Source organism: Myxine glutinosa, chromosome 11 (genome assembly GCF_964187855.1).
Source record: "Myxine glutinosa chromosome 11, kmMyxGlut1.1, whole genome shotgun sequence".
In the NCBI taxonomy this organism is placed as follows: domain Eukaryota; kingdom Metazoa; phylum Chordata; class Myxini; order Myxiniformes; family Myxinidae; genus Myxine; species Myxine glutinosa.
In genome coordinates, this window is record NC_136271.1 from 116,648,626 (window position 1) to 116,673,170 (window position 24,545).

At 47.0% G+C, this 24,545-nt stretch overlaps 1 protein-coding gene across 1 annotated transcript in view; it reads right to left on the minus strand.

Moving 5' to 3' along the window:
* LOC137436946 (cadherin-15) overlaps window positions 1–24,545 on the minus strand; it is a 74,118-nt gene that overhangs the window by 12,453 nt on the left and 37,120 nt on the right. The window contains exons 4-10 of the mRNA XM_068131188.2: window positions 21,487–21,631; window positions 20,095–20,267; window positions 19,665–19,799; window positions 10,867–11,049; window positions 2,881–3,119; window positions 2,036–2,181; window positions 1,453–1,686 (exon numbers count right to left, since the gene is read on the minus strand). Coding sequence (XP_067987289.2) covers window positions 1,453–1,686; window positions 2,036–2,181; window positions 2,881–3,119; window positions 10,867–11,049; window positions 19,665–19,799; window positions 20,095–20,267; window positions 21,487–21,631 — 1,255 coding nt within the window. The remainder of the gene's footprint in view (window positions 1–1,452; window positions 1,687–2,035; window positions 2,182–2,880; window positions 3,120–10,866; window positions 11,050–19,664; window positions 19,800–20,094; window positions 20,268–21,486; window positions 21,632–24,545) is intronic.

Below are 24,545 nucleotides of genomic sequence, written 5' to 3' on the forward strand. Positions count from 1 at the left end.
GATACCCGTGCTATGCACGGGTGGGAGGCCAGAAGCAAAGAGGCAATGCAGATACGGTGAATGCTAAAGCATGAAACCAATAAATTCCACATTACTGTAGCACCTTCAGTCGCACATCAAACATGGACAGCAGGTTCGTGAAGGACTTCCATGAAAAACGTACCCGTTTGCAAACAAACGGGTACGTTCACGTATAGAAACATCGATCGTGGGACCGTGGCGAATCTGCATATGACGATCCGTGAAGTTCATGTTCAGAAAGTAGAAACCATCACGGCATGTCGTCATTCACTTGAACTCGATATCTCTATTTTAATTCCAAACAACATAACTCCAATTAATCACAAAATAAACTTTTAACAACATTGTTAATGTTTCCTTCATTGTAAAAACTACCAAATCAACAGTAAAAAGGATTTTGAGCTGATAGCTGTTACGGCCTTGGCAATATCGATGGAGACAGCGATCTGTTAGGGCATTCACCGCCCAAATCGTTATGTGGAATTCTCTCATGTAGAGATTAAATGTCGTTTGAACTTTGGCCGAGGTCAATAGGTCATTATTTACTTTTAATGATGTTTATATACGAATGATGTTTAATGATGTTTATATTGGTTTTGGGTCGTCCTTTCCGCATATCTCGTGGGATTGTGAGTTGGAGAGACGGCCGTGATGGCGGGGAGGGTTTTGCAATTCTCTCAAGCAGGGATTCAACCCGTGTCCTTATAAAAGGTCTTTGTCTGAGGTCACCGAGTTCGATCGGTGCAGCCGTGCAGCGATCGGTGCAGCCGTTTGTGCGGCACCCAGGAAAACAACATTGTCACAATGAAAACATCGTCACAATGAATGTTATGCGAACACGAATGTTATGCGGGAGTCCAAACCTGAGAATGCTGGAGACTAAAGCTGAAATTGGGAAAACTAAATAGCCTATTTTACTCCTGGAGATCCCAGGATTATCCACCCAAAATATCTTTGCGATCGGTTCAGCAGTTTTTACGGTACCTTCGAACAGACAGACAGACAGACGGACAGACATTTGGTGAATTATGGTAAGATGAACAGGATTATAAATAATTCATTAACATATGTGGGAAAATTACATGCCCAGACCAGGAATCGAACCCAGGTCCTCTGGTGAACCACACCAGAGCACTGTAATTTTCCCACATATGGTAATTAAGTGTATTGATAATTATTTCTGCGTTTAATAAAAAAGAAAAAAAAATTATTAATTTAATTTTTTTAAAATTTAAATAAAAAAAATTTTAATTAAAAAAAATTAATAATAATAAAAAATGAAACTTTTTGGGGTTTAAAATCCAATACGTATCTGTGAGATACCTCGGATAAGTATAACAACAGGTGCAGTGATTAAAGAATAGTATAATAGTTATAGGAATAATTAGTTTGCCAATTTGTGGCATGCCAAGCTGTGTTCATTGCTTGTACCATTGATGGCTGTGAGAGTCCAATTTCTGCTCTGGTTTTGCTCCTGTTTCAGGTAGAAATGGAAGGGGTCAGCCTGCGGCTGTGCATCTCCATCGACAGCAGTGAGTAATAAACCGGAGGAGAGATCTCGCATGTGGCATATCCGGGCACTCGTGGGAGTCAACTCAGGTGCAAAATCATTCTCTTCTCGAAGATACAAGTCCAGTGTTGTGGTCCCTGTGGTTGGTGGAGATCCTGTGGGGTTGAAGCCTCAATTTTCACACAAATAACTTTTACACAACACAGCCAAGCAAGAAAACAAAGTTGCCACTCTAAAAACAAGTTTCAAGATAAGCACCTGAAAACTTCCAAGATTTCCAAGCTGATAGAGATCATTACACATCCCTTCTTAACTCAATAATTTGAATCAAGTTATCCAGAAATATTTGCTGTCTTGATAAATGGGTCTCAATTTTCAAAGATCTTGGTAAATTTTCCCAATCAGTGGTGATCGCAGGCTTGTTGGAGAGAATTGTCTGGGGATATACATCAACAACAACAACAACAACAAGATACAATCGCCTGAACGATTGACAACTCTTACCAGAATCAACAGCCACAACAAGTGCACGGTATGTCATGTCGCCAGCCAAGGGTTCCAAATTCTTGTCCATGTCATGCTTCATAGTTACATCCCCACTCTCCCTGTCCACATCCAGTGAGCCCGATGGGTCGTCGGCCAATTCATATCTGCCAATACCAGGATAGTTTCATCACTACATGATCATGAGGCGAGGTATACAGTGCAATGAGTACCTGGTAGGATGAGATGTGACTAATGATGCCATTCAGATCAGATGCGTCTGTTATATGATGTGGCAAGTTGGGTCACCCAAGTATACATAGTTAAATCCCCACTCCCCAGTTGCATCCCCAAATGGCCCGCACAATTCTTTCAACTCCACTATAGCAACAAATCACCAACAAATCATCCAATCAAAATGCACCACCATCTCTTATCTTCCCCCATACAAAACCTTGATCTGTTCTACCCCCGTTAATTCACCCCAAATCCACTTTTTTTTTGAAATACAGACTTTTTTTATTTCCTGGAAGTTCCAGCAGTGTCCATGTGTTTTATACTTTCCCACCCCTCCCCCCTCGCCTTCCCATGCCTCCTCCCCCCAAGCCCTCTCCCTCCCACAGATCTCCCGATGTCCCTGTTCTCTGCTGTTGTACTTGTGTGCTTCCCTCTCTCTCCCCATCTTATCTCCCGCTCCCTTTTTTGTATGTTTTGTGTGTCCGTTCGTTGTTGTTTCTTGTGATTGATGTTAGCTCTTACACGAGCCTCGATCTTGTAAAAAAGAAAGAAAAAAAAAGTGCTACAAGATGTAGAAACACAAACAACAAATGCAATGTAGTACAATACAATTTGCATGTCATTCTCACGTGATGATCTGTGCTGCCAGGTGGTCAGGGTCAGTTGCGGACAGTGTGACCAGAAGATCCCTCTGTCGTGCATGCTCACTCACTCCTACCCGCAGATGGTCCTTTGTGAACACCGGGGCCTCGTTACGGTCGAGAACCCGCACAACTAGCCTTGCAACAGTCATACTCGCCTGTTCTCCATCGTCATTTCGAGCAGAGATCCGAAGTACATGAGTTGGCTTGGCTTCAAAGTCTAGAGGCTGTTATTTGGGATCAGGGAGAAATTCATACAAGGATTAAAGTTCAGTTTTGATTTTATAACAACAATAAATAAAATTTGTGCCAGGTAATCCCACAATGCTGTAACAAACAAAAAGGCACTTTTTTCTTGGAATACTGATAGTTGTTATCCCCACACCCCTCTGGGGGAGCATCAAGTTACCCACGACTGGAGGAGAACATTTCCACAGTAGAGGTATGACTGCTGAACAGGTTACTCCACCAAAAGATGCTGTCAAAGGAGCAAGAATTTCCACTAAAAGCAAGAATTTCGAGTGCACCAGCACAAAATATCCTTCTCTTTTCCAAAAATTATAACATGGAATCTTTTATTTGCACAACTTAATACTAGCTGATTGGACAGCTGACCTAACTCTCCCCATCCAAACGACGTCATCTTCATTGATGCAGCACTCCACTGGCAAAACTTCAGGATGACAGTTGAGATCGATTTGGGTGGGAATTGGACCCAGACTTGACAGCTCAAAGGTAAGTATGCTCCCTCTGAGCTAACCTGTCAAATCCCACTAAAACTAGAACGAGCATTTCAAAGATTGCATACCCTTGCTCGGACATGTTGTGTGTGGTTTTATAATACGTATTTTATAGACATACTCACATTCTAATTGTATCGTACATACTTTATAGACATACTCACATTCTAATTGTATCATACATACTTTATAGACATGCTCACATTCTAATTGTATCATACATACTTTATAGACATACGCACATTCTAATTGTATCGTACATACTTTATAGACATGCTCTCATTCTAATTGTATCATACATACTTTATAGACATACTTGCATCCTAATTGTATCGTACATACTTTATAGACATACTCACATTCTAATTGTATCATACATACTTTATAGACATGCTCACATTCTAATTGTATCATACATACTTTATAGATATACGCACATTCTAATTGTATTGTACATACTTTATAGACATGCTCACATTCTAATTGTATCATACATACTTTAGAGACATACTCACATTCTAATTGTATCGTACATACTTTCTAGACACGCTCACATTCTAATTGTATCATACATACTTTATAGACATACTCACATTCTAATTGTATCATACATACTTTATAGACATACTCACATTCAAATTGTATCGTACATACTTTATAGACATACTTGCATTCTAATTGTATCGTACATACTTTATAGACATACTTGCATCCTAATTGTAAATACTTTATAGAGGTACTCGGTTGAAAAAAGGTAAAGTGTAAAAATTGGAGTCTACGTTGACAAATGATGTGCAAGCAAACAGACAGACAAACAAACAAGAAAGATGTTGTGAAGAACACGATAACTTGCGAAATACATTAAACAAATTTGACCTTAAAATAATCAGTGGTTGAATTCAATGACCAACTATGCAAATCCTCTTCAAATTCAAGTCACTCGGATGAAAATTGACGATTTTAGAAATTGGGCCTTTGTTGATCTTTAGACCTCCAAAATAATCAGTGGTTGAATTCAGTGTAGTGTGATATGCAAATCCTCTTCAAATTTCAAGTCCTCGAGGATTTTAGAAAATTCACCTAAGTAGTTGACCTTTTGCCTATGTTGACCTTTTAGCCTATGTTGACCTCACAAATAATTATTGGTTTAATTAAATGACCAAATTTGCAAATCCTCTTCAAATTTCAAGTCAATCGGATGAAAATTGATGATTTCAAAAATTTGACAAAGTTGTTGACCTTTGGCCTATGTTGAACTTTTGACATAAAATTAAATAGGCTTCTTGCTTATGACTAACTCTACCATTTCGTGAAGTTTCGTAAATATTGGAATAAAATTGTGACCTGCAGGCGATTGACATACAAAAAAACAGATAGACAGACAGAATAACGCACATGACAAACCGATATACAGTTGTGGCCAAAAATATTGGCACCCTTGCACCTTTTTCAAATAATGCACCATTTCTTCCAGAAAATTGTTGAAATTAAAAAATCTTTTGGTATCCACACATGTATTTCTTTGGTTTGCAGTGGAACAAAACAAAAAAAGCTGAAAAAATTACTAAATCTTAGATTATTCCAAACAGAAATCCTAAATTTGCCCGGACAATATTATTGGCCAATCTTCACCAAGATATAACCATTTCGTCCTTGTCACATATACTACCTTTCTGCCAAATTTCGGCCGAATCCGTCCACAACTTTTTAAGATATCTTGTTCACAGACAGACAAACAAACAAAAAACGGACAGACAGACAGGGGTGAAAACATAAACTCCATCCACCTGTGGTGGTGGAGGTAATTATTTAATATTTTCCCTCAATCCAATATGGCTGCTACACCACGTGACCAATGACGTTTTCGTGATCAACTTTTAATTCCCATGCTTAGTCAATGACACACGTAAAGTTTCGAGTCAGTCAATTTGGTGGTTTGGTGGTTTGGGAGGAGATGTTTTTTTAAAGGTTTTAGGTTAAGTCAAATATGGCTGCCAAACCATGTGACCTATGATGTCATAAATTTAATATTTCAATACAAATGGGTCATAGATCATGTGCATGCAATTTCAGATTTTTAGGATAAGGCATTCGATTAAAACATTCATGGCTGGTATACCACTTCACTGATGATGTCATCATTATCATGCTTTTGTTCCCCATTGGGAATACTTTACAATGTGCCAAGTTTCAATTTTTTCCATTCAACGGTTTCCGAGATATATATTTGAATTATTTGCATTTAATCCAAGATGGCTGCCATACCACGTGACTTATGACATCACAATTTTCACAAACACATTCTGCATGGGTGTCGCTCCTACCCTGAAAGTTTTGTCTCAATCAGACATGTGGTTGCTGAGAAAAACGAGGTTTAATCCCTACGGACGGACGGAGGGACAACCCGAAAACATAATGACTCCTGCCACCTTCGGGGGCGGAGGCATAAAGAGACAATTTGGTCATTCTAATGAGGCATTATTCACTCCGCCGCCAAAGTTATGTTTTCACCGTTGTCTCTCTGTTTGTATGTCTGTCTATCTGTGAGCAAAATATCTCAAAAAGTTTCGGACAAAACTTGGTGGACAGATTGGGTGTGTGACAAGGAATAATTGATTCAATTTCGGTGAAGATCCGGATCCAGATCCTGCCCATCAGGAGGATTCAAAACATAAACTGTTCAGCCAGGTGGAGGTATGCTCTCTACCGAGTGCCCTTCTGGTTCCAAGTTTGTACTTGGGCTGGCTGGATGGCCTACACCTAGAGGTATGCACACTTAACTTTTTGCTGTCTTGCCTGGATTTGAATCTCGGAGCAGCTACAAACTGTCATCCTGGTGTCTCGCACTGCATGTAGTGTGAGGCATCGATGTGTGTGGTGTCCCTTGGCTCTCCCCCCGTTGGTATTTTTGTGCACATAAGATTGTTCACGGTTCTGTTTAAATATTATTTAAATATGTATAACCTTTCCCCTTCAGTGTTTTACTCAGTGGTATTTTACAACACGCTGTTTTTCTTCCTATTTAAAAGGCTTTTCTCAATTTCCTCTCCAACTCATTCCACCTCAAAAAAAAGAAATTCAATATCTTATACGTCTCCCTCACTACATGGTCTAAATTCACATTCATTCCATCCCTCCTCCATCATTCTGAACCGGATTGCTAACTTGAAAATCACAACAAACCCAATTTGTTTTCAATGTTCGTCTTTCATTAATCATCCACTTTCTAAACTCCCCTCTTGCCCCTCCCATCCAAATCCCTCCCCTTGCACCTACACTCCTAAACTCCCCCCTTGCCCCGCCACTCTTAAACTCCCCCCCTACCCCTACACTCCTGAACTCCCCCCTTGCCCTTCCACTCCTGAACTCCCCCCTTGCCCTTCCCCTCCTAAACTCCCCCCTCACTCCTCCCCTTCAAAACTCCCCCCCAACCCCTCCCATTCAAATCTCCCCCCATACCATTCCTCTCCAATTCTCCCTCCTCTCCCCTCCTCCTCAAAGCTGCCTCCTCCCCACTTCGTCTCCCTTCTATCTCATACCTCCACTCCCCCCAACCTTCTTCTTTCCTCTGCCCCCCCTCAAACAACCCCTCACTGTGCCTTATCCCTTCACCTTCAAACCTTTCATCCTCCTCATCCTTCCCTTTCTTGGAACTCTTCTGCAATCGCTGACACACTAACAACTGCTCTCCCTACCTCCCCCTCTCATCCTTCATCTTACCCTACTCCTCCCCTCCCCTGTCCTGTACCCGATGCTCCCCCTCTCTCTTCATTAACGGTATGGACCTCAAACATCCGGGGCCTTCGCTCAAACCTGACTGATCTCTCCATACAGGTTGCTTCTGACAACCCAGACTTGATCTGCTTAACAGAGACTTTCCTCCTTCAAGATGTCTCTGATTCCTTAATATCTCTTCCTGGTTACTCCCTCCTCCGGTATGATAGACCTGAGCCTCGGCCTGGTGGTGGGGTGGCTATCTTTATCAAAAACTCTCTTCCTCACTCTCCTTGCACTGCCCTCTCTCCTCCTCACCCCCAGGAGTACCTCTGGCTACGGCTTCCTCTCCGCTCCCACCTTTTGTTCATATGTGTTCTGTACCGTCCCCCAAACAGTGATGACTCCATCTACATTTCACTGTCTGACAACATGGACCAACTTCTATCCACTCATCCCAACTCTCTCTTCCTCATATGTGGTGACTTCAATTGTCATCATGCCACCTGGTTGGGTGTGGGTTCCTCTCTCACCAGTCATGGCACCTCAGCAAAGGACTTCTGTGACTCACTGGGATTGACACAATCTGTCAATTTCCCGACCCGGATCTCAGCCAATGGAGTATCTTCTCTTCTAGACTTGGTTATGACTAACTTCCCTGCTAATGTCTGCTGCTCTTCTTCTGCTCCAATCGGTTCTTCTGATCATGTGCTTGTCAAAGTGGACATCTCTCTGGCCATTCTCAGAGAGCCTCCTCAGCATCGACGAGTCTGGCATTTCACTCAGGCCGACTGGGACGGTCTTCAAGCAGCCATCAATCGTCTGGATTGGTCTCCCATCTCCACTGCCTCTGACATCAATTCTTCCTGGGAATTCTTCCAAAGCAAACTGATCTCTCTCATGCATAGATTTATCCCATCTCGCCTTCAGTTGTCTTACCCTTCCTCCCGTCCATGGTACACTGAATCTTGTGGTGAGGCAGTTGCCCTGAAACAACTTGCCTTTGCCTCTTGGAAGGCTAATCCAACTGAAGGAAATCTCAGTTCCTTCCACCAAGCTCGGAACAAGTGTGTGTCTACCCTCAGGAGTGCCAGGAAGCACTATCTCTCCTCACTCAAGAATGAACTCTCAAACCTGTCTCCTTCCTCCAAATCCTGGTGGCGTCTGGTCAAATCCGTTTCTGGTGTTTGTTCCCCCTCCATCCCCTCCCTTACCTCAAATGGCCACACAGTTGACATCGCACGTGACAAAGCCGAATGCCTCAACTCTGTGTTTGCCTCAAAATCCTTAGTCCCAAACCCATCTCTCTCTGTTCCCACCTTTCCCAGTCGAACCAAACTGCTCCTGGACTCTGTGACCTTCTCTCCTGACAAGGTGGAGGAGTTTTTGTCAAACCTCGACTCTGATTCTGCAACTGGACCAGATGGCATCAGCCCACGGGTCCTAAAATCCTGCTCTGCCGCTCTATCCCACCCTCTCTCTGTTCTTTTCACCCTATCTTTTGCTCAAGGTCATCTGCCAGCATCCTGGAAATCAGCAAACATTACCGCTTTACACAAAAAAGGTGCAAAAACAGATCCTTGCAACTACAGACCAATCAGCCTGCTCCCAATTATCAGCAAAGTCATGGAATCCATCATTGCTTCGGATATGAAATCTTTCCTCTTCTCCAATGGCTTGATCTCTGATCATCAATTTGGTTTCAGACCAGGTCACTCTACTCTGGACATGCTGCTTCTGCTGTCTCAACAATGGATGGAGGTCCTCAATGCCAAACAGGAAATCAGAGCTGTCTCCCTTGACATATCACGTGCCTTCGATACGGTCTGGCACCCAGCTCTGCTCACCAAACTCTCCTCCTATGGTATCCATGGAAATCTCCATGCATGGCTTGCGGACTTCCTCTCTGGTCGTAGTCAACGTGTGGCCCTGAATGGATTTCTCTCATCTCCCTTTCCCGTTCAGGCTGGAGTTCCCCAAGGCAGTGTGCTGGGCCCTGTGCTTTTTCTGGTCTTTATCAATGATCTCTCCGACTCTCTGGAAAATCCTCTGTATCTTTTTGCTGATGACTCCACTCTCTGCCGCTCCATTCCTCTTCCCTCAGATCGGCAGTCTGCAGCCTCCTCACTCTCTGAAGACCTGGACAAAATCACAGACTGGTCAAACATGTGGAACATGTCTTTCAATCCTGACAAATCTCACACTCTTACTATGTCTCTCCGAAAAGATCGACTGGACAACCCTCCCATCTACTTTCTCAACAATCCTCTCCAAGAAGTTCTGTCGCTCAAGCTTTTGGGTCTCACCATCTGCCATGATCTTTCTTGGGAAAACCACATTTCCAAGCTGGCCTCCAAAGCCAGTCGCCGACTGGGCATCCTCCGTCGTGCGAAGTCCTTCCTAGGCACACCTGAGCTCCTCACCACATACAAGGCTTTCATCCGCAGCTCAATGGAATACTGTTCTCCCCTATGGGCTGGTGCTCCTGCCTCACACCTGGCTCGGCTTCACGCTGTTGAATCCAAAGCTTTCAGAATCATTGGAATCTCCCGCGATGAAGCTATCTCTGAGGGCCTTTCACTCACTCACCGCAGGCAGGTAGGTGGTCTTTCTGTCTTCTACCGACTCCTCTCCGGCCTTGCTCCCCCAGCTCTCTCTGTGCTCTGTCCCCCAAATATTCCTACAGGTCGCACAAGATCTGCCAGCCACCCTCTGATGGTTAAACTGCCGAAATCTCGGCTCTCTACTCACCTTCACTCTTTCATCCCTCTTTTCTCCTGCCTCTGGAACAAACTCCCATACTCACTTCAATCACACTCCTCCCTCCAGGTCTTCAAAACAGCTGTTCACCACCATCTCTTATCTTCCCCCATCCAAAACCTTGATCTTTTCTACCCCCACTAATTCACCCCAGATCCACCTTGTTTGAAATTCCAACTTCTTTCCTGGAAGTCTTGGCAGTGTCCATACGTTTTATACCTCTGCCACCCCCCCCCCCCTTCCCATGCCTTCCCCCCAAAGCCCTCTCCCTCCCACAGTTCTCTCGATGTCTCCATGTCTCTCGGTCCCTGCTCTCAAATGTTGTGTTTGTGTCCTTCCCCCTCTTTCCCCATCTTGTCTACCGCTCCCGATGTTATTTGTTTTGTGTGTCTGTTTGTCTTTCTGTGTGATTAATGTTCGCTCTTTCACGAGCCTCGATCTTGTATACAAAACAAAACAAACAAACAAACAAAAAAAAATCCAAGATGCTGGCCTTCGTTGGTGGACGTTTAAGTTCCCACAGTGTTTTTGGCGAAGAGTATGTGAGCTATCGTGGCACCCAGAACAAATTCCAAATTTCCTGCCCTAACCTACAGAAGGTGTTGCATCAGTGGCACAACCCTAACAACTCAACCAATGATGCTCCTCACAACCATGGTCCTGCATATGGAAGAACAAGGAAAGATTGTACTGTTTCAATAGCTTAACTGAAGGCTAATACAGAGAGAGAGAAAAAGAATGATTGAAGCATTTCTCTCACCTTCAGAAGAAACACCAAACCATCATTCGTCGCTGCCTCTGTTCCAATAGAGAAGGCACCCTCAGGATCTCCCTCTTGCACATCGTAGATTACCGACCAGGCCGGTGTGCCTGGATCATCCGCGTCCCACACGCTCACACGGCCCAATGGTCCGGCAGCTCCTTCTTCAACCACCATATCAAACTGCCTCACATACAAGTACAGTATCATATTATTTGACAGGTTTCAGTGTTTCTGGGTCGACAAGGAATTGAACTCAAACTGTGTGCTCTGGTTGTGATCAAAAAGGGAAGGAGCAGGCAGGTACAGGTGATGTGCGTGCTGAAAAGATAGATGAAATAGGAATCTGCAGCCTTGGCAGGAAAGAGGTATGATTGACATCAATGATCTACCATATGAAACACAATGTCACAGTTTGTGTGTTTGTACAGATATCTGTCCCCTTCATTTTTTGTAGGTTTTAAAGGCCAATCTTTTAACACGAATGTGTGTTCACTACGGTCTATTTTTGAGGATAAAACAAACTCGAAAAACATTTTCCATAAAAGAGTAATTATGTCTCTTATATTGGAATTGTAGACGGTGGCTTGCAAACCGAGCCTCAAGGGCGGTGTACAGAAACGTTAAAAAAAACAAAAAACAATGAATACATGGCGCAGGGACATGAAATTCACTGCACATGATGTGCAACACGCCTGAATAGGGCGATTGTTCATTTACGTCTGTAAGATGTCTAATAAATGAAGAAGATATACGCACACCTGACACAAGGCCAAGGCTTCAGACTTTGGCACGCTCACGAGGCTGCACCGTCGAATAAACTGTTCCAACCCATCATTTTGATGGACTTTTTACCAGTAAATTCATAACGAATGCAGCAAGCTAACTTACATATTTGACTGCAGCAAGAAGCAGCTAAAACAGGATTTGTTTTCAATTATTTCCAAAAAGGTTCATTAATCAGGACAATGAAAGTTGAGGAGTCAATTTTCCATTTGGAGATTTTTCGGAGGTATTTTTCTATTGGCTGTTGAAGAATATCTTGATGGTGTGGAAAGACGTATTAAAAATAGGATGCACATGGGCAGGAAGCGCATTGCAGAAACCATAGTGGAACCTTTTTATGGGAACAGATGTTTAGTGGTGGTTTAAAGGGCCTACCTCTTGCATACATAATAATATATAAATGAATGAATAAATGATCGTTTTAAGGCCATTTTCCCCGCTAGAGCGGGGGTTGGCCTTGCAGGCCCCATGACAATCATGGTTCCCTGTTTGAGGCAATGTTTTGATGGCCGGATGCCCTTTCTGATGCCAACCCTTGGTCACGCTCTTACGATGTGCAGGGATATAGTGTACCTATTCTAAATCGGGGTGCACACTGTGATCATGTGATCATTGATACTGGTACTCAATTTGCCGACCTCGGAAGGATGGTTCAGGCTGAGTCAACCCCCCTGGCGTTGATTCAGCGATCGACCGGGATTCGAACCCAGGATCCAAGATCCCAAGCACGGCACCCTAACCGCGAAGCCAACACCAGGCTAACTTACATACATAATATATAGATGACTCCATATCGGTATTCAATCTCCCAATTGTCCATGAACCTTGAACTTTCCCAAATAAATGTCAAATAGCCTTTGATAAATTATTCCGGCTACCAATTTTTGACAATGTGGATGAAAATTATGTTTGATACCGATATGTATTTTTATTAATCCACATATTACGTATGCAAAAAGGCAATGACCTACTTGTTGTTTTTTCGTGAGTCCATATCTTTAACCCACAAATGTATCAATAATATGGTAGTTGTAAAGCACAGGTGATGATTCGCTGGGGTAGAGAGGGAATGAGTTGGACATAAACAAATGTTTCCTGCTTTAATGGATGTGCTGAAAACCAAGATGGTGGCAACTGAGTTAACAACAGGGTGGGACAGCGACTAATTATTTAATTTCTGGTCATTGTAAAAGATGAAGTCTGATGGAATTTACAGAAGATTGGTTGTCAAGGACATCTGTATGAAAGATAAGGTCCAATAAAGCTACAGTCAAACTTGCTCTTGAGGCCATCTTGTTTCAAGGACCACCTGCCTTCAACGACCATTCTAAGGTCCACCCAAAAAAGAACATCTCAGTGAATGATCCTTCATTAAAGGACCATCTGCTTGAGGTGACCAGTAGTTCAATGTTTCCCAGTTCCTTTGCAGTGATCCGCGGTGTGTGTGATCCATCTACCGAGCATAGTTCTGTCCGTCACTGAAATTCAGCGAAACCATTTTCTCTATCAGTTTATATTTGTTAACGATTTGTTACCCTGCAGTAGAGGTGTGTAGTTGTCTTCATTCGATCAGACAAAACTACTCAAACATCTTCCTGATTATTTCAGGAATTTGTAAAACGGTCACATGATCAGTCAAAACTCTTATATAGTTCTGTATTTTAACTTGTAACCTCCTTATGAGGGGCAGGGGGGGGGAGGGGGTGGGTGGGCATTAGTACGGTGAAATCAACACTTTAGCAAAGAGGTAAATGACATTGCTAGCTGTAATGGCGGCGGTCGTCGCTAACAGGAAGTGACGGAAAGTTGCGTCCTCCATAATCCATTTTATTAGTCTCCTACTGGTTTCACCGGAGAGGACTATAGGTTTTTGCTTTCCGTCTATCTGTCCGTCCATCACGCCTGTGGTTTTCCAGACTTCCCAGCCCTTACCCTTTAACATATTCAATTGAAACTTGGTACACTGTAATAAGTTGCCGAACAAGTTAGACTTTCCGGACGTTCCCCCGATTTTTGACGGAGTTATGCCCTTTTTGAACTTATGCGCGCTGCTTGCGAGCAAAGAGGAAGCGGACAAGCGGTAACTTATTAGCGTCTTTATTTCAGGAGCTCACTGTAACACTGGCGCGCTCCGGGCTGCGCGCCCGGTGTATATCATGAGGCCACGCCTACCCCTCGGGCGTGGCCACCGCCCACTTGGTGCGCGGAATGATGTCACCACGCCAGTGAGCTTTTGTGTCCGCCACACGCGCCCCCCCAGAATTCCCGCGCACCTGGAGGGCCAGTTTGCGGGGCAGACGAATGACCCGGCCGAAGCGCCCCCTGGCGATCGGCGGCGTCCGGGGTGCAGGGATGCCAGGTGGGATGCCCCTGGCTGCCCCTGGGATGGGTGCAGGACCGGGGGGCGGCGTGGCGGCGGGGCTGGGCGGTGCCGGGGGTCCGCCCGCAGGGGGGCGGCCCCGACGTGGGGGTCAGGCCACTGGCGGTGGATGGTCCACGTCGAGGTGGGCCGGCTTGAGGTGGTCTACCGAAACGCAGTCAGGAGTACCGCCGATGTCCAGGGTGAAGTGCTTCGCCCCGGTCTCCAGCACGCGGAAAGGCCCGTCGTACGGGGGCCGCAGTGGTGTCCAGTGGGCATCGTGGCGGACGAAGACGTACTCCGCCATGCGAAGCTCCGGCGCGACGTGCGTCGGTGGGTGCCCGTGGCATGCCGTTGGCACCGGGGCGAACCTCTGGGCGGTCTCTTGCAGAGCGGAGCGCTGCTGTGCCACGGACCATGGTGCCGTGGAGTCGGGGAGGAACTCGCCCGGCACCCGCAGCGGTTGCCCGAAGACCAACTCCGCCGCGGATGTGCGCAGGTCCTCCTTGGGCGCCGTCCGGAGGCCCAGCAGGACCCAGGGGAGCCTGTCGACCCAGCCGCCGTCGCGGAGGGTGGCCCGGAGCGCGGCCTTCAATGAGCGGTGAAATCGCTCACACAGGCCGTTAGCCTGGGGGTGGTAGGCCGTGGTTCGGTGCAGCCGGACCCCGAGCCCCTGCGCGACCGCACCCCAGAGCTCCGAGGTGAACTGGGGGCCGCGGTCGGACGAGATGTCTGAGGGGGCGCCGAACCGGGCGACCCAGGTGGCGATGAAAGCCTGCGCGACATCGGCCGCCGTTGTCGACGCCAAGGGCACGGCCTCCGGCCACCGGGTGGTGCGGTCCACCATGGTGAGGACGTAGGTGAAACCCCGCGAGGGGGGCAGAGGTCCCACCAGGTCCACGTGGACGTGGTCAAACCGGCGTTCCGGCACCGTGAACGGGGCCAACGGGGCCTGGGTGTGCCGGTGCACCTTGGCGCGCTGGCACGCGAGGCACTTCCTGGCCCAGCCGCGGACGGCCTTCCGGAGGCCATGCCAGACGAACTTGTCGGCGATCAGCCTTTGGGAGGCCCTCGCGCCCGGGTGGGACAGGCCGTGGATGGCGTCAAACACCTGGCGCTGCCAGCCCGCGGGCACGATGGGGCGAGGACGCCCGAGGGAGACGTCGCACAAGAGGGCCGCGCCCGCGCCGTCGAACGCCACCTCGGTGACGCGGAGGCCCGTGACGGCGGTCCGCAAGGCCTGGACGTCGGGGTCAGCGGCCTGGTCTGCTGCCATCCGGGCATAGTCGATGCCGAGGTGGACTGCGTGGGCGACGGCCCGGGAAAGGCAATCCGCCACCGGGTTGTCCTTCCCCGCGACGTGCTGGATGTCCGTCGTGTACTCGGACACGGCCGAGAGGTGACGCTGCTGCCGGGCCGACCACGGCTCGGTGACCTTGCCCATCGCGAAGATCAGCGGCTTGTGGTCGACGAAGGCAGTGAACGCACGGCCCTCGAGCAGATGGCGGAAGTGCCTGACCGCCAAGTGAAGCCCGAGCAACTCGCGGTCGAAGGTACTGTAACGGCGTTCGGGCGGGCGAAGCTGCCGGCTAAAGAACGCCAGCGGTTGCCAAGCTCCACGCACCCATTGCTCGTGCACCGCGCCCACCGCGTAGTCCGAGGCATCGGTGGTGAGGGCGATCGGTGCATCGGGCGCCGGGTGCGCGAGCATGGTGGCGTTAGCCAAGGCGAGCTTCGCGCCCGTGAACGCCGTGTCCATCTGCTCGGTCCAGGTAACGTCGCCTTTGCCCAGCTTACCTCGGAGAGCTTCGTGCAGGGGGCGCAGGAGCTGGGCGATACGGGGCAGGAACCGATGGTAAAAGTTCACCATGCCCAGGAACTCCTGCAGCCCTCTGATCGTGCGGGGGCACGGAAACCCCTTCACCGCCTCCACCTTGGCCGGCAGGGGGACGGCTCCGTGCCTGGTGACACGGTGCCCCAGAAAATCGATTATGGTGGCGCCGAACCGGCACTTTGCGGGGTTCACAATCAGGCCATGCTGGCCCAGGCGTTCGAAGAGCGTGCGGAGGTGGCGTAGGTGCTCTTCGCGGGACGCGCTGGCGACGAGGATATCGTCCAGGTAGACGTAGACAAAATCCAAGTCACGCAGGACGCTGTCCATCAGTCGCTGGAACGCCTGAGCCGCATTCTTCAGACCGAAGGGCATGCGCAGGAACTCGAAGAGTCCGAATGGCGTGATGACCGCCGTCTTCGGGACGTCCTCCGGCCTGACGGGGACCTGATGGTAGCCGCGTATGAGGTCCACCTTCGAGAAGAAGGACATGCCCGCCAAACGGGCGGAAAAGTCCTGAATGTGGGGGACGGGGTAGCTGTCAGGAGTCGTGGCGTCATTGAGATGGCGATAGTCCCCGCACGGTCGCCATCCCCCGCCGGGCTTCGGCACGATGTGCAGCGGCGACGCCCAAGCACTCTCTGAGCACCGAACGATGCCGAGTCGCTCCAGGGTAGCGAACGCCGCTTTTGCCACCGCCAGCTTCGTCGGCTCGAGGCGGCGTGCCCGGGCGTAGACCGGTGGCCCGACGGTGGGGATGTGATGGGCCACCCCGTGCTCGATGGCCCCCGCCGAGAAGGTGGGCCGCGTGAGGGCCGGGAAGCCGGCGAGGAGGCGGGTGAATGCGTCCGCTGCCGGAAGCGTACAGACCAACGTGGCCGGAACCGAACCGTTCGGCAAGCCGCTTGGCAAACCGCTCGTTGAGCTGGGCAACGCACAAGCGAGCGAGCTGAACGTCTCGGCCTGGACAAGACGTCTGCGCTTGACGTCGACCAGGAGCCCATTAGCGCACAGGAAGTCCGCGCCAAGCAGTGCCATGGGCACGTCGGCGGTGACGAACGTCCATCGGAAAACCTGCCCTCCGAACCGCAGAGAGAGGCAGCGTTTTCCGTACGTACGGATGGGCGTCCCGTTCGCGGCAAGCAGCGCGGGGCCCCCACCCGCGGCGTGCTTGTCTGACGTGCCGGCGGGAACGACACTCACCTGCGCTCCCGTGTCGCACAGGTAACGGCGCCCGGAGAAGGTGTCCGTTATGAACAGCAGGCTGCTCGAACGGCCGGTGCTCATCGCCACTATTGAGCGCCGGCCCGGGCGTTTCCCAACCTGTTGAGGGAGCATGACACTGCCGAGCTTCGTGGCCGAACTTGGCGTGCAACCAGCACCAGGTGGTGGAGCAGGAGGAGCGCGGCTGGCTCCGCCAGGCTGGTGGAGTTGGCGGGTTTCCCCGCGGTGGCGGTTTTCGCTGCGGCGGTGGGCGGGGCGTGGCGACGGTCACGAGGTGCGTATCAGCATGCTGCGTATGCTGTATAAGCTGATGCTGTGGATCAGCAGCATCAGCAGCATCAGCCACGAGGGCCGTGATGGCCACGCCGACTCTCGCCCGCGTGTCCGAAGCGGCGAAGTACTTGTCCGCCTCGGCTGCCAATGCTCGGGGTTCCGTTAGCCCGGTCCCGGCCAACGCGAGGCGAACCTGCGCTGGAAGTTGGCGACGGAAAAGTGCCCGGAATAGAGAACCGGGGGCTTCGTCACCCAACAGTGACAGCATATGGTCCATTCGGACCGACGGGCGTGTGTCACCGAGCTCGGGGAGATCCAGGAGGCGGTCGGCCCGTGCGTCGTCCGTGAGGCCGAACGTGGCTAGGAGTAGCCGCTTGAGTGCCTCGTACTTGTGGCCGTCCAGTGGGTGGCGAAGGACGGACACAACTCGAGCGGCCGTGCCGGGCCCGAGGGAGGCGACGACGTGGCAATAGCGCGTGTCATCGCCGGTGAGGCGCCGAAGCTGAAATTGGGCTTCGGCCTGGACGAACCAGACTTCGGCCTGAGCCTCCCAAAATTCGGGAAGTTTGATGAAGTTGGCCATGGCAATGGCGTCGCGTGTGGAAGGATCGCTCCGGCGATCCAACGTCGAGGGGGTCACCAGTAAAGCGCGGCGTTACGCGCGCTGCTTGCGAGCAAGGAGGAAGCGGACAAGCGGTAACTTTTCAGCGTCTTTATTTCATGAGCTCACTGTAACACTGGTGCGCTCCGGGCTGCGCGCCCGGTGTATATCATGAGGCCACGCCTACCCCTCGGGCGTGGCCACTGCCCACTTGGTGCGTGGAATGATGTCACCACGCCAGTGGGCTTTTGTGTCCGCCACAGTATCGCATATATACATGGCTCGCATATATACATATATACATATACATGGCTCGGTTTTCAGCCGCTCTAGCTCCACCCCAATGCTTTACCCCCATTGGCTGGACAGGTGGCCTGACTCCACCCCAATGAAGCAGTACAGATCGGCAAACCTTTGGCCTTAATCCATGGCCCGGTGCAATTGGAATGATCCCAGATATACAACCATGATGTATTATATATGCGCATAGGCCATCACATGTTTTTTCTTCATCTATGTACATGGGGTTATTATTTCATTATTTTCAGCAATGAACACGGAATTATACACCGCCCAAATAAAGGGATGCGTTTGCTGATATTGAACTGAAACGTGGTAAGGCCGGCTTGGTATTGCAAAGCAATTCTCCCTCTTGTTTAGCTTGGTGTTTAATCAGAAATGGGGGAAAAAAACGTTTTTCACATTATGGTGATTTATTAAATGCTGCAAAGGAACTGCGCTACATTAAACTTGTCCCTTTTTGGTACCTTTCGGTAATATTGAACACACCTGTGCAAAAGATGGAAGTGAAAAAAAAAGCTTTGGCTCTGGTTATTCATTTTCCACTCGAATTTTTCACAATATGATTTTAAAAATCGACAGATGAATGAATTCTGCTTTCTGACAACCAAGATTACATCTTCCACCTTTAAACTTAACAACTAAGCAACTGGAAGTTATTGAAGTGTTAGAGCATCATAAAGTAGTGCTCACAAAATAGCAGAGGATCTCAGGGTCAGCAAAGCCTAAATTCAGAGCATTCTAATGAGAAAAGCAGAACTTTTGAGCGACGTCTCAAACAATATCTCTGGTGACCGGAACTGACAGACGAGAACAAAGATGTCGATTCAAGAAACAGAGGCCATGCAATTAAACGCTACTGGACCACTGCTGAAGGGTAAGGCCTCACAGTTTGCCATTGAATTAGACTTCACAATATTGAAGGCATTGAATGAATGGCTCGAGTCGTTTTTAGGGAGATGCAACATAGGTTTCGGGAAAAGGTGTGTCAAGAGAGGGCGATGTCAATGACAACAATGGCTTGGGCCCCTTTGCTTTTTGCTTGCCACGGCAGACAAGTCTCAGCTTGCTCGGAATAAGAGTTCCTTTTTGACTTGGCTGCATTAACCCTAGATTGGTGTACCCCTGGGTATACCCATCCATACAGAGTAGATATACCTAGGGATACAGAGTAGATATACCTAGGGCAAAGAGACTACCTGTCTTGGGGTTCCCTTTGATGGTCATTCAAACCAGGTTTGCCTGTATTAATAATGATGTCCAATGCTGGTTATGGGTAAGTCCAATGGGACAAGTATACGCATTCAAAGAACAGTATGGAGGGACACAGTAATGTACATGAAAAAGCAAATACTAATTCATATGGGTGGGAATGAGAAGGTGTTGGTGAGGGTGGTAGGGTTGGATGCCTGCGAAACCTGTACCACATCAGTCGTGAAGCTGGGCAAGTTGTCGTTTGTGTCAGACACCACGATGAATGCCGTGGCTGTGTTGGTGAGTCCGACTGTCCAATCAGCCATGTCTGACACTTGCACCGTTAGGTTGTAACTGGGGATGTGCTGAGGGCATGACCGCAAGGACAAAATTAGTTGTAGCTACTCCATCTTGAGTCTTTTGGTGCCTTACGTTACCTTCTCCAATTCCTGAACTTGGAGGAGAAAAAAAATGAAACTTCAAGAAAACATACGACTTTATAAGTCTGTTGATGTAATGTAATCAGTTACACAACATTCAGTTTGATTATCCTTATATTTGGTTTAGTGACTCGGCAATCTTCCGACTGTCTATAGGTTACATAACTAAGTATGTTCTTGACCATTAACTAGGAAACAAGGTGTAAAATCGTAGCCTTACCTCTCTGTCTAGCCCTGCTGCAAGGGTGCGAATATCTCCTGTCTGCTCATCAATGGTGAACATGTCCGTCTGTGTCCAGCCTGGTGTCTGGTCAATTAAGCGGTACCGCAAAGCACCATTGAAGGTGTTAGGATCATCAGCGTCACTTGCGGTCAATCGCATCACAAAGGTCCCTGGAAAGGAAGAAATGGGATTTGGCTTCAGAAAAGGCAAGTCCCTCGAGAATTTTTTTTTTGCCTTGTCTACCTGGAAAATAGGTGTGTGTGTGTGTGTGTGTGTGTGTGTGTGTGTGTGTGTGTTTAGGTTTGGCCTTTCCATCTGAACACTTTTGTAGCCCATGGAGCTGAGCTGCATTCAAGGTCTGTATCCTGTGTTGATGTGTCCCTCGTCCAACAATTATGTCCTTGTAATTCATGTGAACAATAGTGGTGATGTTTCCTAATGTCTTTGTCCGACACACACACACACACACACACACACACACACACACACACACACACACACACACACACACACACACACACAATGGCAGGAGTGAGTTGATCATACAAGTGTACGTTCTGCAAGGTAGAAACAGAAAGTACGAGCCACCACCTATCAGGATTGAAAAACACTCAGGTCAGAGCAGCTGTATACCCAAACGCACAACAAAGTATGTAGAGTAATCCACTGGCACATCAACAGAAATTTCAATATCCCAGTTCCACAAAACTCATGGAAATATGTACGAAAAGCAATCATTGAAAACAAGGACATAATGCTCACGTATGATATAACCTGATGATCCCATCCTGTGTGAACATGGAAAACAAAGCATTGCGACCAGATATAGTACTCAGGAAGAAAAAAGGAAAAGACAGCATTGCTGATTGAGATATCAGTACCCAGCGATTTTGGCCAAAATAATGCAGAAATCACGAAAACGACCAAATACCAAGACCTCAAGAATGAAGTGAAAAGATCCAGGAAGCTGAAGAGCGCAAAAATTGTACCAGCGATCATTTGGGCACCGGGAATGATGAAGAAGAACCTTAAAGAGATTTATTTTAAAAACATCCCTGGGAATACTACAACAAACAAACTGCAATTGGAAGCTGTCTGAGGCTCAGTGACGATCTTCAAAAGAGCCCTCGGAACAATATCTTGAGACTAAGACAACTTCACAAACTGGTCCATGAATCATGATCCCTTACTGAAACAGAGGTGCATACTTCGAGACCTGGGAGGACTTCATTCCACCTTCTGAAACCCACATTTGGAGGTAACAACCAATGACACACACATACACACACGCATAAGACCATCTCAAGCCGAGAACTCTTCAACCTCACATCCCATGGGTTTCTAACGTAATTAACGCAGTTATTTAAAGTTCAATTACATAAAATCCACCTGGCTCAGAGTTCTCAGGAACAGATCCAAAGAAATGCGTTCCATTAAAGACTGGCCGGTTGTCATTTTGATCAAGCACAACTATGTCCAGTTCCACCGGTGTCTCCAATGTGGTGCCCGAGTGGTCCAGTGCATAAGCAGTGATCTGTTGAATAAACCACATGAATGTTTACAATACAAATAAACACTATGTCAATTAACCAAGCAACTTTAAAAGTTATGTCAAATTGTAATCTCCAGATACAAACAACTTGTACTTTATTGCTCTATAATCTGTTTCCAATGACATTATGATGAAGAGGTTTGTTCTTCAAAATAAAGTTACATGAAATATTTGAACTTTGGATCAGTGCATGTATTTCAGCTATTACTAAAATAAGAATTGCCCATCCATGTGTCCATCATGCTTTATTCTAAAGGGATTTACTTGGAACAAAAACTTGTATCCGTTTAATCACGAGGATACCTGTTTTAAAAGCCAGTCTTTCCAGGAGGAAAGAGGAAGAGGTGGAATTTAGAGATTAATGTAGCATTTCCAAAGGTACGACAACAGGAATCCTTTTGAATGAAGTGTGATGGACACGGAAGGAGCACACAAAATTATATATAGTAATACTTCTTGAAACAATAGAAAAAAATAAAACTTTGAACAGCATGCGGTCGAGCAAATACCTCCGCCAGTCTGAACAGTTTAGGTTTTGTTTCCAACTGATATATAACTTATTTGGAGCTTATTAACTGAAGTCAAAACAAACAGCAATTGTCATATTCTTGTAGCTGTTCCCATGTCACATGTCAATAACAGCAGGGCGAATTCGAGTTATCATGTTAACTTAGCATCTTAATTTTTTTGATTGTAAAATGAGTGCTTTCTCATTTCCAAAAACTTAAATTCCATTTCAGAAATTAAATTCCATTTTGTGTTCTCTCAGCACCTTCCCCTAGCTGTTGCTAGGGGATGGGTCCAAGCATGCCTCTCCCAGCTGAGTGTCTCCGGCCTTCATCGGTGGCATCCTTGGGTGGTGTATTTCGCCACCAGGGCGATGTAAAAACACAAGGAATAATAAAATGATTGTCTTTTTTATGTTTTTTTTGCATCTGTTGACTAAGTCGCCAGAAGCATTATGTTTTCAGGTTTTTCGTCCAGCTGTCCGTCCGTGATTTTGGGGTCAAGAGGTCAAAGGTCAGAGGTCCCATTAGGAAGAAATTCTGTTACCGAGCTAACTTGTGAAATGGTATTTTGACCAAACTTGGTATAAGTATATAGCATGATGCAAATATGAACTTATTCGATTTTGGCATCAAGAGGTCAAAGGTCAGAGGTCCCGTTAGGAAGAAATTCTGTTACCGAGCTAACTTGTGAAATGGGATTTTGACCAAACTTGGTATAAGTATATAGCATGATGCAAATATGAACTTATTCGATTTTGGCATCAAGAGGTCAAAGGTCAGAGGTCCCGTTAGGAAGAAATTCTGTTACCGAGCTAACTTGTGAAATGGGATTTTGACCAAACTTGGTATAAGTATATAGCATGATGCAAATATGAACTTATTAGATTTTGGCATCAAGAGGTCAAAGGTCAGAGGTCCCGTTAGGAAGAAATTCTGTTGCCGAGCTAACTTGTGAAATGGGATTTTGACCAAACTTGGTATAAGTATATAGCATGATGCAAATATGAACTTATTAGATTTTGGCATCAAGAGGTCAAAGGTCAGAGGTCCCGTTAGGAAGAAATTCTGTTGCCGAGCTAACTTGTGCAATGGGATTTTGACCAAACTTGGTATAAGTATATAGCATGATGCAAATATGAACTTATTAGATTTTGGCATCAAGAGGTCAAAGGTCAGAGGTCCCGTTAGGAAGAAATTCTGTTACCGAGCTAACTTGTGAAATGGGATTTTGACCAAACTTGGTATAAGTATATATTATGATGCAAAGATGAACTTATTAGATTTTGGCATCAAGAGGTCAAAGGTCAGAGTCTGTAATAGGTTTTCGTTACTGCGATAAGTTAAGAACAGCTGAAGGCAACAAAGTCAAACTTGTTACAAGTATGTATGATGATGTAAAGATAAACGGATTATTATAGTCCGGCTGTCCGTCCATCTGTACGTCCGTTATTTTGGGGTCAAGAGGTCAAAGGACAGAGGTCCAGTTCAGTAAAAATTATGTTACTGAGCTAGAGTAAGTTGTGAACCAGTGATGGGATTTTGACCGAACTTGGTGTAAGTATATATTATGATGAAACAATGAACTGTGTAGATTTTGGCATCAAAGGTCAAACGTCATGTCAGGTAAAAATTTGATTCTTGAGAACAACTGAAGGGATTTAAATCAAACATGGCACAAGTATGTATAACTATGTAATAATGTGGGCGGAGGCGTATCTGTTTTTTTGTTTTTGTTTTTTTTGTATACAAGATCGAGGCTCGTATAAGAGCTAACATCAATCACAAAACAATAAAAACGGACACACAAAACATACAATAAAGGGAGCGGAAGACAAGATGGGGAGAGAGAGGGAAGCACACAAGTACAACAGTAGAGAACAGGGACATCGGAAGATCTGTGGGAGGGAGAGGGCTTGGGGGGAGTAGGCATGGGAAGGCGGGGAAGGAAAACACTCAGTGTTGATGTCGTGACATCGAAGAGTGCCGTTCTAGTTGATAATGTTTTTGGCAATCTCAACTCATCTCTATTTGGACAATTTTCTAACGTAGGCCATGTGATTACGTTCAACCTGTCGGGAGAAAGTGATCACTTTTTATTTGGCTTTTCCATCAATGTGGATTGTGAATGCAGAAAAAAAATGCATTGACAAAAACATGTTCTGAATGTTTGCTATAACCAAGGTACCGGATACAGAGGCAATACTTAAAACATGAACTGAAAGCACGGCGTTACGCGCGCTGCTTGCGAGCAAGGAGGAAGCGGACAAGCGGTAACTTATAAGCGTCTTTATTTCAGGAGCTCACTGTAACACTAGCCCGCTCTGGGCTGCGCGCCCCGTGTATATCCTCAGGCCACGCCTACCCCTCGGGCGTGGCCCTCGCCCACT